Source organism: Thunnus maccoyii, chromosome 6, assembly GCF_910596095.1.
Source record: "Thunnus maccoyii chromosome 6, fThuMac1.1, whole genome shotgun sequence".
In the NCBI taxonomy this organism is placed as follows: Eukaryota; Metazoa; Chordata; class Actinopteri; order Scombriformes; family Scombridae; genus Thunnus; species Thunnus maccoyii.
The window spans coordinates 26,617,179-26,635,963 of NC_056538.1; the positions used below are offsets into that span (position 1 = coordinate 26,617,179).

The 18,785-nt window shown below is 39.0% G+C and overlaps 1 protein-coding gene across 1 annotated transcript in view; it reads left to right on the forward strand.

Annotated features, from left to right (window-relative positions):
• The window catches only part of gbe1b (glucan (1,4-alpha-), branching enzyme 1b), a 91,605-nt gene that overhangs the window by 36,742 nt on the left and 36,078 nt on the right, over positions 1 to 18,785 (forward strand). The window contains exons 11-12 of the mRNA XM_042414869.1: positions 11,646 to 11,756; positions 11,846 to 12,017. Of these exons, the coding sequence (XP_042270803.1) occupies positions 11,646 to 11,756; positions 11,846 to 12,017 (283 nt within the window). The remainder of the gene's footprint in view (positions 1 to 11,645; positions 11,757 to 11,845; positions 12,018 to 18,785) is intronic.

The following is an 18,785-nucleotide window of genomic DNA, read 5'->3' on the forward strand; positions in this document are numbered from 1 at the left end:
CAAAAGTACTGTCAAAAGAAAGCTGTGTTGTGGTGGTCTCAGAGAACGAGTAGTAGTTTCTAAACCACTTCTCAGGAGGGGAAACAAGGCCAAAAGCTTGGGATGGGCTAAGAAATACCAGCATTTCACAGTGGATGACTGGAAAAAAGTCCTCTTCACTGAGAAATCCAAGTTTGAGGTGTATGGAAGTAACAGAAGGGTGTATGTAAGGAGACAAACAAGACAGGGATTGAAACCACAGCGTATTAAACCCACAATGAAACATGGTGGTGGGAATATTCAAGTCTGGAGGTGTTTTGCCTACTCTGGAGTTGGACACCTGTACCACATTGACTCCACCTTGACCAAGGAGAAGTAGCACTCCATTCTCTGGTTTGCATCTTTGTGGAGAAGTATTCATACTGCACCACGATAATGACCCCAAACACACCTCAAAGCTTTGCAAGAACTACTTGAAGACCAAAGAAGACAAGGAGTCCTGACTGTCATTGACTCTCCTCCAGAGTCGTCTGACCTCAACCCCACTGAACATTTATGGAGGCACTTGAAGACTGAGAAAGCCAAGCATACTGTGACATCACAAGAAGCTCTTTTGAACATTGTTAAATCATGCTGGGATAAAAATGGGTCATCAGGTTTTGCACAAACTTTGGGAGTCCGTGCCAGCTCGAGTTCATGCTGTCATTAAAGTAAAAGGAGGACATACCAAATACTAAGATATTCTCAAATTCATGTACATTTAAGATACAAGATGCAACTTTTCACTCAAATTGTTACGCTGATATTATTATTTGTAATGAAAAAATATAGTATTATATTCAAAACAAATGTAAAATAGAAGTATCTTGTCTAGTGGTCTCAGACTTTTGGACCCCCGCTGGTAAATTTTCATTTGATGCGAGCGGGAAGAAAGACGAGCTTTAATAATGCTATCATGAAGGTCATCTATTCACTGATCCAGGCTGAAATGTCTTTTGTGATGTTTTTTTTTTTTCTTAAGTGGAGCATTTGAATAGGTTGACAGTCAGCTTAACATTTCACTTTGATTCATTATTCAGTCTGAAATGTCTGTCCTTGCCATAGCTTTATATGATATCAAAGCAAAGGTTATTTTTAAGTTTGAATTCAATGCTCTGTTTATTCTCCCCAACCAGTCAGACAATCTTTATGAAATCAAGAACATTTCATCCCCAACAACAAATCCTCGTCCTAGCAGGTTTATCATCATCCATTCAGTTATAGGGAAAGTACAGAGGATAATTTCAGCCATAATAAACAAGAAGAGGAAGAGGGACAAATATTTTTCCCTACTTCTGGGGAGAGGAAGCAGTAAAGAAATATAAAACAAATGTAAGTTTTAAATTGAAATGATGGGATTTCCATGAATAAATTTCATGAAATGGCAACAGAGTGTGACAGTTTATGGTCATAAAATTGGCCATGAGCAGTGAGCACCAGATTTCTGATTCTTTTTCAAGCTTTAATGACTCAACAATGCTATTTTTGTTAATTATGGGTGAGGTTCTAATATGGTAAACTAAAAATGTGTTCATTTGTGAAGATTATCTTGTAACAAATTGAAAAAAGTAGAGAATAGTGTTGTGTACCAACATATTGTGACTCTAAATGTTTCAATTTTTCCAAGAAATTTTCTACTGTAGTAGAAGGGTTAAATCACTATTATTACACTTATTATTATTACATATTAACCACCTTGTTTTTAACCTTGGTTTTTGTTTTACACTATGCTGAGAAAAAGCTTGTTTGGAAGAGTGATGTCTCGTAGGTAAATGTCCTGCTGGGCAGACCAGTTTTCTCGCCTACTGTCAGAGCTTTTGAGTTTTTCCATGTCTGGTTAAGGTTACTATCAGTCATGCTATACAGAGTACGGTGTAGATATTTGCTCTGCTGTCTTTCAGATGAAACATGTGTGTACAATCAAACACAAAAAAACATATAGACAAACACCTACTGAACTAAATACACTGAACAACCAACATGGCAAAGTACAAAAGGAATTGTTGCACATGTGTTCACTTCGGGTGTGTATTTATCAGGACTGACACACTTAAAGTGTATGATATGCTGATAAATGTCAAATCACATAAAATATTGCTTCATAATGAATGTCCCACTGTTGACTTGCAGCAGTGGATGCAAGAGTTATGCTTGTAACCATTGCTGGGTTTACGGTTAATGTGACACTAACTACCTTTTACTATGTTATTATTTTATTTAATCTCTTTAATAACAGCAGTTATACTAAATTATTATTACAGTTATTCTCCTGTCCTTTCTTCAGTTTCAGAAATTGGATATCTTTGAACAGTAGTAGCTCAAAAAGCCAGCAAGAGGAGACTTGAGAGTTGTTCATTTTTAACTTAAATCTTAAAAATGATATAATGTGGCTTTACTTAACAGCGCATACAACATTAAAAGGAAAACCTAATCTCTGCTCTTTGCATTTATCTTATATCTTAAATTTAATACGTACTTGAAACCAGAATTTAATTTGAGCACACCTGCTGGAAAAGGTCTTGATCAGGGAGGATGTGACTTTTTCTTTTTCATTCAATGGGGCTGTGAAGTGGAGCTATAACATTAGATTTACCATATAAAATACACCATCACCCAGATCAACAAATAATGAGAAAATGAACATGGTGATGGTTTTTTTTTTTTTTTGCTCATTTAATCTCAGTCATATAAATTTTGGAAAGGTGATAATAAAATCAGAAACTTGACTTTTTAGAAGGGTAACTTTACAAAAACAACTTAAATATTCAATATCAATACTGAAATAGAAACGGCACTTTCTACCACCGATCATAACTAGCAAACATGAAAACATCATTGAGTGATGTGTTACCATCCAGTACTGCTTCAGACTGGATGGGAAATTCTGGGCACCAAATATTCTCCATCCTTCCACAACAACCGTTGAAGCACCCTTTAGCTTGCCACTTCAGCCCAAACTGCCACTGTGAAAGTACTTAATGGCCCACAATGGGAAAACATTGTTTATAACAGTGTAGCCATCAGGTATGAAAGTCCATAACTGTATCATGTTGAAGTCTGCGTAGCACAGGGAAAGTGCACGCCAGCCATCCATCCAGAGATAAATAAAGGCTATTATATATATATGTCTTTACCTGATAGTTTGTTTTTTCTTCCTGTCTGTTCTGATGGCACCAACATCCCTCTCAGAAAGCTTTGTTGCAACCCTGTTCTGGTGCAATGTTTACTTCTTCTGGAGAACTTGGATACATTCACTGTACTTGGAATCTGTACATAGCTCATAATTTATTTTATTGCCCCCCCCCCCCCCCAGTGCTTTCCTCAAAGCCTTTATTGATAAAGTTAAAAATTAAAAATGCTACCCAATCGTCAGTATGCGACAGCGTTTTTATGGAATCAGCAAATATTATTTTAGAAAGTACATTTTAGGGCAGCATACAGGCAGAAGGTGATCTCTGGGGGATGTGTGTGTGTTTGGGTTAGCTGGTGGATGAATGTGGATTGTTTTGTGTCCTGTCTTTGTGTGTGCATGTGTGTGCGTGCATGTTTAGAACAAGTTGAGGTCTCTTCTTGTTTGATATTTTTAGGAAAAATGTTGTTTTCAGAATGCCTTAAGAGGTTATCTGTTGCAAGATTCATGTAAAGCTTTGCCTTTTTATCCATCAGCCCAAACTGAAAGTTATATTTACTCATATTTTGGTGAAAAAGCAAAGCAGAGTGTGTGACCTCGGCACCACATGCATCCTCTCACACTACAGTTTCTTGTGTTTCTCGATGGGGGAAGTCTATGCATCGTTAATCAAGTCTGTCTCTCACAGCAGTGGGTTTTACTCAGTAGCGGGGATGGAGGGAGGAGAGGAGAGGAGCAATAGAAAGGAGGGAGGGGGAGAAAGAGAGATAGTCCCAGACTTGACCTTCCTCGGTGATGCTTGCACTAGCTGTGCGGCAAACAGTGCTGTACCGCTGAGACGCAGCCTCCTCCACGGTAAGCAGAGGTTTCACAGGATTATTCTCAGGACGCCTCTGGAGAGGTTGTTGCTGCTTTTACTTTTCAAACAATATTGCTTGCAATGCGATATTCGCTTAGATACTTCTTCTGGTTGCATTTTTTCAATTAAATTTGTTGCCTCCCTGAGGAGACTTGACTTGAATCGTAAAGCTGAAGGAGAGCAAGTGAGCAGCGAAATTCATGTATTTCTGTGCAGGGGAGCATTCATATGAACATGCCTTGGTATAGTCAGTGAAGTGCACTCAGGGCTAGCCTTGCCTCTTCTCACAGAGTGTCAATTAGGGAGGGATTTGAATGGACTGAAGTGGAGCCTCCAGTTAGGTGTGTGTTGCAGAGAAGGAGACATGGAACAGGGAGGACTGGCATTCAGGAAGATAGACAGACAGACAGACAGACAGACAGGGAGAAACAGAAGGAAAGAGAGACAAAGAGTCAGAGCCACAGAGCTGTGAGCTTATTTATAGATTCACATGTGTGCACGAATGAATCTCTTTCGGTTCCTCGAGCAGGGCCTCACGCTGTGTTTTGTCCTCAGCATGACTGATTGATATGACTCATTTACTGGCTGCAGAAGGCTGTTAGGACCAACAGGCTGTGAAAAATTAAGATATCCTAATGAGAGGACCAGATAAGGCGCACAGCACAAGTTTGGATGATTCAATCTGATTATAACCATAAAATGCTGTCACTCCTAATGGATAATGTTACAAAAGCCCTCTAATTTAACAAGCACCCTTCCCTCCAGCTACAATGGATTGAGATGTAATTGAAACAATTAGAGGCGGAGGAGGTAGAGGGCTCGCTGGTCGCAGCTAGAAAAAGAGAAGGCGATGCAGAGAATTCTCCGGCATCCCTCTGCTTCTCTTAGCTCTTCAACTTGAATGACCTATGAGTCAATTGTCCCATTTTTTGTTTCTGTTCCTCTGTTTATTTTAATTGAATGAAAATATAAGACTGCACAGTTCTCTCGTTATTAGTCTGAGAAATCCATCTCTGGTCCACATACTTTGCTGTGTCCATCATATTGGAAACGCTTTCAATTAACATAATTTAATGAAATTCAGGCCTCTGGCAAGTGATGATGGACTACAGCTTGTTTACGTAAACATGTCAGCGGCTTCACCGCCAGTCTTTAAAGGGCGCCCACTCTCTTTGACCCCCTCGCCTGGCGTCACCCGCCGCTCGTCTCCTTTAACAGCAACATTACAGCTTCATCTTGCTTTATTTTATCAGCTAATTGCCCTCTAAGGCTTTCCTGTATGGTGTTAACCGGTATGCAGGATTTAGACGGCACGCGCTACTGCAGCAAGGCTTATTACAGGAGAACTGAGGTGAGCTAAAGAGTGCCTTTCAGCTGAGTGAAGACTCCGGCAAAGACATTTGTGTGGGCAGAAAGTTCATTAATTTCCAAAACTGTAAAAATATAAATATAGGGAGGCATTAGCTTGATCCATGGGATTGAGCATACACCTTGGTTCTCTACTCACCTCTGGGGGCGGCGCTGTATGTGTAGAGAGAGGATGTCCCCATAGCAACACAAACTCAAACACGGTGTTTGCAAAGACAGGAGAGGCAGGATGCTCAGGCAAGAGCTTTACACTAAACACATCTCTGCCTCAAAGTCCTTCCCAGCAACATGTGATGGTAGTAGAGAGGCTCTTGAATCAGTCACAGCATGTCAGTTTGCAGTTAGATGACCTCATCTTGCACTGCGAGATTTTTTAAATTTTATTTCTGGCTCTGCCTAATTAATCTGGGCACTCTGGTTGGCTCCTGACAGCAGGCTTGTAAAGTAAGATTTGTGCACTTCTCATTATCATTGATGAAGTGGAGTGTCAGTGGTGCCAGGGAGCTCGGCTGGTCGGGGCTGATGTGGGTGAGCTGGTGGTAGGGTAGTCGTCAGCCCAGTCACTCCTGTCTCTGCGCCGACACTCCCACTCCCAAATTAATTGCTCCCAGACCACTTTTGCGGTTGAATTGAATTGTAATGATTCATAAGGAAGTGTAAAGTGTCTGATTGCACGTGGATGAGGAGGCAGCCAGGATGATCCCCGGGGTATATTCTGCAGATTCAGCTGTTTAGCTTTTATATTGAAACTGGTGGGGAAAAAAGAATCCAGCATTTTTATTTGCATATTAACCTGGGATATTATCTGGGATGCTACCAACTCATCTGCCTTAACAAGATACTTTTCATTCAGAAAAAGGTCTTGAGTAAGTCCTGACCCATATCTTGATGTCTAAGAAACAGTGTTGATATTTTTCACACCTGTGTTCATGTACTTATAAGATACTTATAAGATACTTATAAGTACATGTATGTATCTCATATCTCCCTGATGGTTTCCTAATTTTTGGCTGGACCGCAACAGCGGGGCCAGCCCTGACTGAGTGATGAAGTCACACCACTGGTTGGCTGAAGCTAAGTATCTCAGAATGCATTTTGCATCAACAGACAGCCAGCAGCAATGACAGAGATTAAGCTGTTATAATTTTTGCTGTAGGGCTATTAATTTGTCACTTTAAGTTTTAATATTTTTTCAGGCGAGAGTAGTGCCACCTACCAAAGGAGACGGTTGTGTGACATTTAGGTGAGAAAAGAGGATCTATGCGCTGTCACCAGTGTGACTTACTATCAATTTCCATGTTGCATGCGTTTAGTGTCTTCTCAAAATAAAGCACTTCCATGTTCATGATAAATAAAATAAAAGCAATATAACAAATACATTCACAAATGCAAACTTTACACACATGAAACACACTATATTGGAGTCATTTACACTTAGTATTAATGATTAACTTGATAGTTAATGCATTAAAACAATTTTTTTGGTTGTGGTGAAGTGAAATAATATATAAAACATATAAATAATAGCCTAAATCTTAACTTAACCATTCTTACAACAGCACCATATAGTCTACACCCAAAATCTGGTGCAATGTATTTTAAGTATTTTTAATGTTTTTCTTATTTGTACAGCATATTGATTTACAACTACTGTATGAAAAGTGCCATACAAATAAATAAATTTAAACATACATAAAAACAACCATCCTAAAAATGCTGCAATGTCCATGTCTGATGGTAACCAGGCAATGTACACATTAAAAGCCCTGTAGTGTTTCATACACAGTCCAGCCATATACGAGGTTTTGACCTGGCCTTGTTTCAATCCATTTTCAGACCTTCATTCATGTTCTAATAGGTGTTCAAAGGACTATCATTTACCTTATGGTCATACTTATCATTAGCAATATACCATTACATCAAATATAAAGCCATTTATTTTGTCTTCAACATCAATTTTAAAAAGCAGCTCATTAATGGTGCCAAATAACATGCTTTTTAAAACATTTGATTCATTTTTTTAATCCCTTTTTTAATTGTACGATATGTATTATACCTGTCTTTTTCCTTCTTATTTTTTACATTCTGGAGAGGACTTTGTGTAAGCCCCATTGGCATTGTTCTTCCTTGCACATATCCAATTAGTTTTAATATTGTATGTCTTTTTGGAAAAACATCTCCTTTTCAAGACCTAGATTCAGCACTACATTATTTTTCTAAAATATTTACCCATACTGCTGACAGTCATGCTCCTTACAAAACGTTTAGAATAAAAAATTGATCAAACCCTTGGTTTTCTCCTGAACTTGCTCTAGCTATACATAATAGAAATAAACTTTGTTCCATTGCTAGAGCTTCTGGCACAAACACTGTCTGGCAGAACTTCAGACAGCAGAGGAACGGTGCCTTTATAAGAAAAGCTAAATCCGACAGTTACCTATCTTCCCTCTCAAAGTGCAACTGTAATGGAGCTGCATTCTGAAAATACATAAAATCCTTAAAGAACACACTGCTCCCACTAGTAATTATAGGTGAAAATGAGCCCATTATTAATAAAAGTGACATGACTGAAGCTTTTAATAAGCATTTCATTGCAGAATGTGACATGAAAACCTGTCCATACACACTGTCAGAGACAAAACTCACAAAATCCTAACTTGAACCATAAGAGCAAATTTTCACTTGGAACCTGTCACATACAGTACTCAGAGGTATATAATGCACTGATAAACTTTAACACAGGAAAGTCTCCTGGTTAGGATAATTTTGACCTTGTTATTACTGCAGCACGTGTACACATTTTTGATTCAACCTTTACTTCAGGTAAAATTCTCAAACTCTATGGAAAGCAGCTCCCATTGCATAAAGTCCTATCTGTCCAAAATCACAACTACGTGGTCTCCTGGAGGATAATAATGTCCTTCAGCCTCAGGAGTCAGGCTTTAGACCGGGTCACAGTGCAATAACTGCTGCAACTGCTATTGCGGAAGACATTATTGACCTGCTTGATAAAGAGCAACACTGTGCTGCACTCTTTGTAGTATATGTTGTAATGCTGCTGACCACAACATTTTGTTTAATGAGCTGCTTTCTGTGGGTTTTGATGTTTCTGCTTACAGCTGTTTGAAGTCATAACTGTTGGATAGAGTCCAAACTGCTGTTGCTGTTGGTTTCAAATCAAGCCCCCAAATTGTTGATAAAGGTTTCCCTCAAGGATCAATATTAGGTCCACTGCTATTTACTCTTTACATAAATAATATTTGTTTTCTAATTCAGCACTTAAATGTTATTTTTTATGCGGATGATACCATCCTGCATGCCATCAGCCCTACTATATACCAGGCCTTTTCTAGGTTACAGTCTGCTTTTGACAACCTCCAGTCCTCTCTGTTTAATTTCAAGCATGTCCTAAACTTTAAAAAGACAAAATGTCTACATTTCATAAGAGCATGAACCTTTGATGTTCCCACACCTATCCATACGTTAAATAGATAGGCCTTGCTGAGGTTTTCTGGTGGCATTGGCAATGACAAATATGGCCACACATGGCTAAGGTGAAGAAGAGTGAATGTGAACAGATGGTGATGTATAGAGTGGGATAGCCTCTATTTAGGTGGACCAGCCAGTTCATCTCAGACATATTGATCGGCACAATTTATTCTCTTTACTCGGAGGATTATGGCTCTGTAGAGTAATATAAAGGTTTCCTGACATGTCAATCAGCTGTCATGGCCAATTCCACTGAGCAGACTTAAGCCTGTCACTGAGATGGACTTGCTGACTCCCCCACCAGTCAGACAGGCTGCATGTCTATCACCAAGGGTTCTTGGAGGGCATAAGCTCTCAATTTTCTTGTTTGTTTTTTTTTCATTTAGGAATGATATTGGTATTGTGGCTTTCTAGCTTCTTAGTAGTTCATTAAAGGGGACCTATTATACTCATTTCCAGCTCATTTCCAGCTCCATATTTTTATTCTGGGACTCCACTAGAGTAGCTTTGCATGATTCACTGTTCAAAAATCTTCTTATTTATATTATACTGGCCCTTTATGCAGCCCCTCAGTTCAGCCTCTGTCTCTTAACAGGCAGACTTAGCTCCTGTCTCTTTAAGACCCCCCTCCCGATGAGCCCAATCTGTTGTGATTGGCCAGCTTTCTGGGGGCCTGCTGAGGGGCAGCCATACCAGAGTCGAGTTAAGTTACCCCCGATGGAAACCCAACTTTTCCTGCTTTACTGCTTCATATTAAAACCATAGACTGTAAAAAATATGGACATAATCACCGTGAGGTCACCCATTGGTTTGTGAACTGCCGTTTTGAAGCCCCGAGTGTAGCGATTTGAACATTGCCATTTTGGATTTGGCCGTCGCCATGTTAGATTTTTGGAGCCAGAAGTGACCGTATTTGGACCAGAGGGTGGCACTGACCCTAGCGCTAGCTGCTAGCTTGGTTAGCATGTTGCATTCACAATATAAAGTTATGCTAATGCTAATTTTTGCTAGTGAAAAACAGGTCTAAAACCGTTAAAACAAACTGTACTCAACAGAAAAACTTATTATCCAACTCATTGATGGGTCTTTTATTACAACCAGACTTTTTTTAGGCGACCAAAATGTTACAATTAACTTCAGTGAACTGAAAACACATTGTGAAATAGCAGCAGCTACGCCTATACACAATGGTTACGTTACATAAGCAACGTTGTCGCTGTGGTAATGACTTGTAAATCACAAAGTAGCCACGCCCTGAAGCATATGCTGCTTTATTGTATATTTTACTCTAAATCGGTCCATAATGTACAAAATGAACACCATGCTGTATTGAAGGAGACTTGAAACTAGCAATTGAGACCATTAACAAACCATTAGGAAACAGTTTACTTAGGTAATAAGAAGTAGGGTCATTTTCTCATAGACTTCTATACAATCAGACTTCTTTTTACAGCCAGTAGAGTCGCCCCCTGATGGTCATTTGATAGAATGCAGGCTTTTAGCACTTCCGCATTGGCTTCATTTTTCAGCCCCAGAGGTTGCCGCTTGATTAAAACCTTTTAAATTACTAAATAGCGGGAGACCTTTATTGTGAAGAATTTACAGAAAATGAAACGTGTTCCTCACCAGATTCACACACCTTCGTCAGCAGTGCAAAAAACCAGTCAACACAACATCACATGGAGATATTTGGAGCTCTGTTTAGCGGATCAGTTAAAAATAATGCAGGGAGGAATAGTACAAGCAGAAACAGCCACAGTGATAATAATGTTTGATGAAGAGCTGCAGACAACCAGCACATCTCCGACAGGTAAACAACTTATTTACTTTGCCATGCAATGTAATGGAAAAACACTCACAGCATGGCAGCTCAACTCGAGTCATGGCTCAATGTGACTACCCCCAAAACAATGGAAAAATACCATAACGTTGGCAGAGCGGAGCAGTGAATGGTGCACTGTGTGTGGAGCAGATGACCATATAAAGAAATCCGTCACAAACCGACATCGGCTCAGGCTTAAAGTAGAAAAAAACGTTGGAAACCGAGCGTTCAGAGCAGTCTGAAGCCGATGCTTTTTGCTCACAGGGATTACTTCTATATACGTTTACCTCATTATTTGACATTTTGGCTATGTTTAATATGAACATCCAACATTGTAACATTATATATATGACAGTATATATATATGAGGTCCCCTTTAAATCATGTTTGTTCCCACTGCTGTGCACGTGGTTATCTTTACTTTGCCCTGTGCTCTCGTCTGCTTGTGAAACTGTGAGTGATTAGGAACAGCTCTTGTGACCATATAACAGCACTGTGTGGGCAGATGTGCTCGAGATGCGTATTTCGGTGACCCTCTGTTTCCTTCTGACCTCTGAAAATGACTCCCTGGCAGGAAGTGTGCATGTAGACTGGCCAGCGGCAGGCATTGATTCCATGGTTGGATTTATTGTTGAATCCCTCCGTTTGGATGAGAGGCTCTGACCTTGCCCATCTCAGGTGGGGAGAGCTGATGCCTTACTACCCATGGGCTGTGGTGAAGTTATTAAAAACTCCATTACCGCCATTCAAAGGTAGACATAACTCACAGTGCGGATATAGAGATGTCAAAACAGAGATTGATCTGAGAAAGAAGTGTAACCCAGAGAAAACTTAAGAAAGGTAGAAAGACTGCCAGAACTGAAATACTGAGCTTTAGACATCAGTCAGACCCTGAATGGATCTCTCAGCTGCACATCTATCATACCCTTTTTCAATAAGCCCTCTCTGTCACTGTGTAGATCCTGAAGGAGTTAAAGGATGAGGACTGGAACATGGGCAATATTGTCCACACACTGATCAACAGGCGTTACGGAGAGAAAAGCATAGCCTATGCCGAAAGTCATGACCAGGTAGGCTATTTTCTACCTGATCCTACTACAGCATCAATACAGTCTGCATTATCCCACTGTGATTAATAGAAGATGACCTACCTTTCCAGGCTCTGGTTGGGGATAAGACTCTGGCCTTCTGGCTGATGGACAAGGAGATGTACACCAACATGAGCTCCCTGACTCCCATGACACCCGTCATTGAGCGTGGCCTGCAACTCCATAAGATGATCCGCCTCCTCTGTCACGGACTGGGTGGAGAAGGGTACCTCAACTTCATGGGTGAGTCATCACGGTAGCACACAGACAATCTGACACTCCACTCACATATAAATGATGCTGTATGTTACAATGGATAATATTAAGTAGTCATTAAGTAATATTTTATTAGCCTTGTTATCTGCAGTTCAATAAGATCCTGTTTTTGTATAGTGTCTTATTGTATATTTTAGTGCTGAAATGATCTGTTCCTTGACAGAAAATTATGATAATTAATTAATAATTCACATCACTTGGCCAACAAAAATGCCATTTTTTTTCTCCAACATTACATAGTCTAAACAATTTGTTGTTGTCAACAGTAAAAATAATTGTTTCTTGCAGCCATAATATACTGGGGTTATATTATATATTATATTATTTATATATTTTGCATGGCTGAATTTGATCTGCACACATTCAAACTGAAAATTCTGCAATAAAATTTGCAAAATAATGTACATACTGCATCAACATAATCATGTCAATTTCGCTTTACATCATGTACTATATCACATTTGACACAACATATTAAATTGCATCATATTAGATGCCATATTGTCATTTGTGGTCATATAAGCATATATTATGTCCTACAATCATACAATCAGATCATATTTCTGTATAAAACCCAAACACGTCTGTGTGGTTCAGATGACATTGAAATGCTGAACGGTCAGGAGGCAGTGTCCCTCTGTTTGGTTCATTTTTTTTTATTAAAACAGGTGAGGGGAATCATTTCAGATCCCTCTCATGCACTGTATTCTTCTTCAATTTGAGATTCTTCCCTCAGGCAGACACAACAATCCCTAAGTGTTTACCGAACAGATATAAACACACGTTTAATCGCCTGTCCATCCTAGTCCTCCACAGGCAACAGGCAGAAACAGGCTGCAGTATAAATATTTAATTGATAAGACTATCCCTACTGTGTTCATTTGCGCTACTGTTAGAGGTGTTATCTTTTGTGCTATAATGTCATTTATTTTTGGACATATCATTATGTCATAGTGTATATGTAGGGTTTTTTTAGCTTCAGGTTAAGACCAAAAAAAAAAGCTTTACCTTTGAAATCCTAATTCATAAACGCTTAAAATAGCTTGACGTAGCCCTTGTAATGTTTTTTTTTTCCATTTGGGGAAAAGTGCTCAGTTATTAGATTTGTTATATTTCTTTCATGGATATATCTCGAGTAGCTCACCACCAATGAGTCATAGCTGAAGATAAGCATCAAAGGAACCTTTTGAAGTGGGGTTGACATTGGTTAATACTCACTTTCCAGAGCTGATTGTGAAATACAGGACAAAAGATGTCTAAGATCAGATAGGCTCTTTTTTTAATGGATCTAATTCCCAGTCAGTGTTGAGATGCTCCTCATTTTCAACTCATCATCTGAGCTATGGCATGGCTCTATAAAGGCCTGCTGGTAAAGATAATAAAGTGATAATTAATGATGTTAGAAGCTGACCTTGGATGAATGTGTTTCCCTGCTTAATGTAAATACAGCCTACACTTGTGATCCACAGCATTTTAGCTCCACCTGGTGACTAGGTGATCGGGTCAAACTCTGAGTCCAAAGAATGTATATATTTCTACAACATCTGTGCTGCCTCTGTAGATTCATTGTCATTATTCACAACAGTGTACAATCTTACATGAGGATAAAGAGAAACACCCGTTGAATTTCCGCCAAGTGGATTGATGTGTGTGGGGGGGTGGGGGGGGCAGGAGCACAAACAAAGCAGCTGTTCTCGATGGACAGTCATAACAGGGCAGCTCATAATGAACAGGATGTCAGAGAATTGACCCCATGTGGGCAGCTGAAGGACAGTTGAGAGTAATTACATCTGATTCTCTTGCTAAAGTATAGCTAAAAGGCACACTCTGCTGTACTCAGTGCTTTGTCTCCTGTGGATTTTTGGTGCCACATCTGCTCTCAGACAATCAGTGCAGCATCTGAGTCACCGGGAGTTGATGAAGCAAGTGAAAAAATACTTGAACTGTCAATTTGACAATGATATTATTAAGGCAATAAATCATCTTTAGTGAAAAATAGATAGAAGGATTTGTCCATTCACCATCCAATCCTTATTTCGCCAAATCACATATATTATTACAAATTCCATAAACATGTACAAGTAGCAAAAGGATATTCTCTTGTCTGGATGTGTGTCAACATATTAACAATGTATAATGACACCTGTTTTATGTTGCTATTTCTAATTTTACTGCAGGAGCTTATAAATACTCTATGACATATGACTGTTTCTATTCCCTCAGTTATTCAAATTTCTTTCAAGGGGTTATGATGACCTGTATGCTCTTTATTGTAGATAGTTAAGCAATTCAATTGGGCAGTTGTGAGTTTTTCATATCTACTTTTGTATAAACCTTTAATGCATCAGTTAATTTTGCCAGTTTTTGTTCATAGGTGTTGTGTCATAGATTTAGAGAAAGGACAGGCTCCTCTGCGGTATTAATAGGGAACTGGAAGAGTAATCAAATATAGTGAAATAAGATGACCCTTTTCAAAGCAATTATGGCTAATTGTTTTTCATTTCATCAAATAAGCATTTGCAGATTTACTCAGCCAAATAAGGCAAACTCCCAATTCAAACTTTAATTTACCCCATTCTATCTAGCAATGCTTAGCAGTTTGAAGAGCAGAGATATAGAAAGGAGACCAATATTAAGGACGCAGAGAGAGGAATATTGCTCCTTTTTTTGAGAACTGCTGTCTGGATTTGTAAATGAGTAGTGCCATCGTATTTTGATGATAGTAATAATGTATGAGAGTTAAAACTTTTTTTCTCAAGAACACAAAATGAAGGAGCTGAAAAAAAAAGTCTTAAAATCTGCAAAGACACAGTGCACTGAAGTTCAGCCCTGAGAACTTTCCAAAGTTCAGGCCATTGGGTGAGCATTAGGGAAATGCTTGAGAAAAAAAAAAAGTAAATCCAAGATGACATGCCGTGTTAATGGATCAATGACGGCAGAGTCATTTAGCCAGTGCTGAGTAAGAGTAAATTGTTTGAGCAAGCAAATCAATTTGAAGTGCCGAGCCTAGAAAAACCCATTTATTTACTCATGACCAATAGCAAACACAGCACAGCAAAAGGACAGAGGGAACATCAGTATTTGAGATGCTGAGAGATGGATACTGTAAAGGATGTTGGAGTGTCAATGACATTAAAGCGCCAAGTGGCGTGGCAGTAATGAAACGCCTCAGTGGTTTTATCATTACATCAGCAGGGACAGAATGGAAGCGCTCGCACTTCCTGACTTTCAGGCTCACAGAGACTCAAGATAACCTTGCAGATTTACAGTCTAAATTATTGAGCTCAAAACTTCTCCCAGCACTCAGTATTCATGAAATGTTACAATGCAACAGGCAACCATTATACTGCAGCCTTGGATGGTGAATTGAAAACCAGCGCTTCCTCCTCACACATTTCAAATAGATAATCTCACTGAGAGCTACAATAACTGGGTTTTGAGACTGGTGGTTTTGGATGAACGTGCCAATCCCACCTCTGCTGTTGGACCAGTAACACTTATTTAATGTGTAAACTGGGAGTGGGAGTGTACATTCACACTGTAACAAGAAATCAATCTAGCAAGTGCAAATAATCATTGCATCACTTCTGCAGCTTTTTTTTGGCACTGCATCTAAAACCTTCTGTGACTCTCGCCTTCCCATCCTCTCTGATTCCCTCATTGATCTTCCTTTACCAGAATCCCTCCAATGGAAAACACATTGATCCTTGGCTCCTTCTTGTGCTGCTAATTACTGAGGGGACTGTGTCACTGTCAGGCCCTTATCTCATGCAGGGCTGTGTAGAGGAGTAATGGGATGTGCCAGCTGAAAAGCTGTCTGACATAACCTTGTGTAAACATGGTTGCCCCGAATTAATCATATCATTATTGGAACCACCCTAAATTTACGCATCAAATATCATATGAAAGCAAAAAGTTACATAAAGTGTACATATTCTTTTTTATATTCATAGTTCTAGCTATTATTGTTATTGCTTACAATAGCTTTTAATCACCAACTTCATTGCTGAGATCTGGTGACATCACTAGATCAGAGTCCAACAGGGCAAGGACCACATGCGATCTGATGATCACAGGACTTTTTAATATATCATTCAGATGCTGCTTTTATAAAAATCTAAACTAAATCCTAAACTGCAAACTCTACTACCCAAACTATGTTTCAAGTTAAGGACATCAGATTAAATTATCCCTATCCTAGTTTCCCTTATATACAGTGATTCTTTGGTTAAATAAGCAACTCTGAATTGTTTTTTATACCTCCTTGCCAATGACAGCCATGGCCGGAGGCATTATGTTTTCGGGATGTTTGTCCGTCTGTCTGTTCGTCCGTCTGTCACATTCTCATGAACGCGATATCTCAGGAACACCTTGAGGGAATTCAATTACATCCGGCATAAACATCCACTTGGACTCAAGAATGAACTGATTCAAATTTAGTGATCAAAGGTCAAGGTCAGTGTGACCTCACAATACACATTTTTGGCCAAAACTCAAGAATTCATACGCTAATTACGACAAAGTTTCACAGTCTCTAAGTTAAGACAGCATGTGAAAATTATTCACATGTGAGGTGGTATTTCTAGGTTTTTTATCCCTTAAAGGATTACTCAAGTTTGTGACAACTTGGGTCTTACTTTTATAGTTTTGGCCATCATCTCTATTGGTAACATTAACATTATACTCACTGTTTATTGCTGAGATCTGGGAAAGCAGCAACATCCCTAAAAAAATGCTTTTGATTGAGCAAGAAACATGAACATTCTCATGATCAGACTAGTTTTAAACAAACCCTTTGATTAGCCAAACCTACTAGGAAGAGAAAACAAAGATGAATAATTACATTTTTACCTTTTCAGTTCATGCACTTCAACTTTGACCTGTTGTGCTTACTGTAGTTGTGCACACACATAGTTTTCCTGTGCAAAGAAGGATTATTACTGATATTTCATTACTAATCATAATTAACTGCATGGTAATTAACTGGAATTATCCTTTAATGATCTCTACAAAGAAAATTATTTGTATATTTTATACAAGAACCCCTCATAGTATTTTATTTCAGATCACAGAGCTTTGAGTATATTATGAGACACAAATGATGAATTTATTTATGTGTATATCAGGGTAGGAATCCATCATCCTTGTAAAGAATGTGCTATCTGGTTTATTTCAGCTGTGAGGAAGCAGAGGAAGGTGATTATCATGGTGATTAATGCAGGCATATGGGAGGAACATTACCGTATTATCGAAGAGGAGAGGGAAATGATTACCTTATGGAGGTGTGTCCAATGTGTTTCTTTAAAGCTGAAATGAAAAAAGAGTCAAAGGCCTCCATGGGGCACTGAATCAAGCTGTACAGGGAATCAATCATCTCCACTAGTCTTTATAAAATAATAACATCGGGAAACTGAAAGTAAATACAAGTTAAAGAGGCTGGTGCACTTACACTGTTAATGAAGTGTAGCTCTTTTGAAGCTTTTATCAAAGTACAGGCCTGTATCTGAGTTTGCCATCTTGGACAGAGATTAGCAGGTAGACCATGCTGTTTTTGTTTGTGTTTTTTCCTCTAACCCTAGTGTTTGCGTGTTAATGTGCCTGTATACCCGACACACACACACTCACAGAGCAAGTGGATGGTAATAGCATAATGATGCCTGCTCATTAATGGAAAGGTACAATTACAGTAAACATTTTCACATTGTTAAGTAACTGTTACTTTGCATTTCTGGGTACATTTTGTTGTTTGGTGGTGGTCCTATTTGTGCAGGGCAAGTGTAGGCCAGTAGATGACTTGACATTGTGTTGAAATATTTCAAGTGCAGCATGGAGTAACAGCTTCTTTATACGCTCATTATTTTTGCCCTGACTGTGCTCACATCTGTAGTTCAGTTACCTCCGTTTGAACCAAAGAAAAAAAATGATCCATTGTTGCCTTTTGGTTCTAGACCATTAAGGGTTTATATTGACTTATTACAAACAAACCAAGAGTCATAAACTTAAGTCACATGGACTGACAGGTAACTTATTCATTGGACAGTTTTGGTGACCTATTCTGCATCATCAGTGCTATATGGGCCTGTGGGGGGAAATGAAAACAAAATTTATTTCAATGACTGACAGCGAGTGACGCTGTGCTTACCGGCGCTTGAAATCAAAACTTATTTTCCCTGGTGGTCACAAAAAGCATGCACTAATAGCAATAGCTGGCCATGAGCAATAGTTCACACTGTAATTTGTATTAAATAATGACAAAATGCGTATTGTATTGCTGTATAATTGGGGGAAATTGTTGCCAACAGCAAATGAGTGATGTGAAATTGTTATTACATATCTGTTATCAGTATCTGTGATCACTATGGCTGCGAACATAGACCAAAAGTAATCTTTTCCATCAGAAAGGTTGTCTTAGAGGATTTATCACATAAAAACATTGCACACATAAAAAATAAGGTGCAGGGAAACCAATGGCTTGACATTGGCCTGCAGGGGTATAATGTGTCATGGAGGTTTCTGAGGGATGAGGGCAAACTCCACACAGAAAGAGCCCATCCGGCCCAACCTTTTTACCACTGAACAACAGTGCTAACTACTGCACCACCATGCCACTAACTGTAAATCCAACTGGATTTGCAGTTATTCGATAAATCAATGTACTTTCCCATTTTGTCCTAATAGGAAGGGATAAAAGGCAAGACAGCTGACAGGTGTCAATCAAACCACAACTTTAAAAAG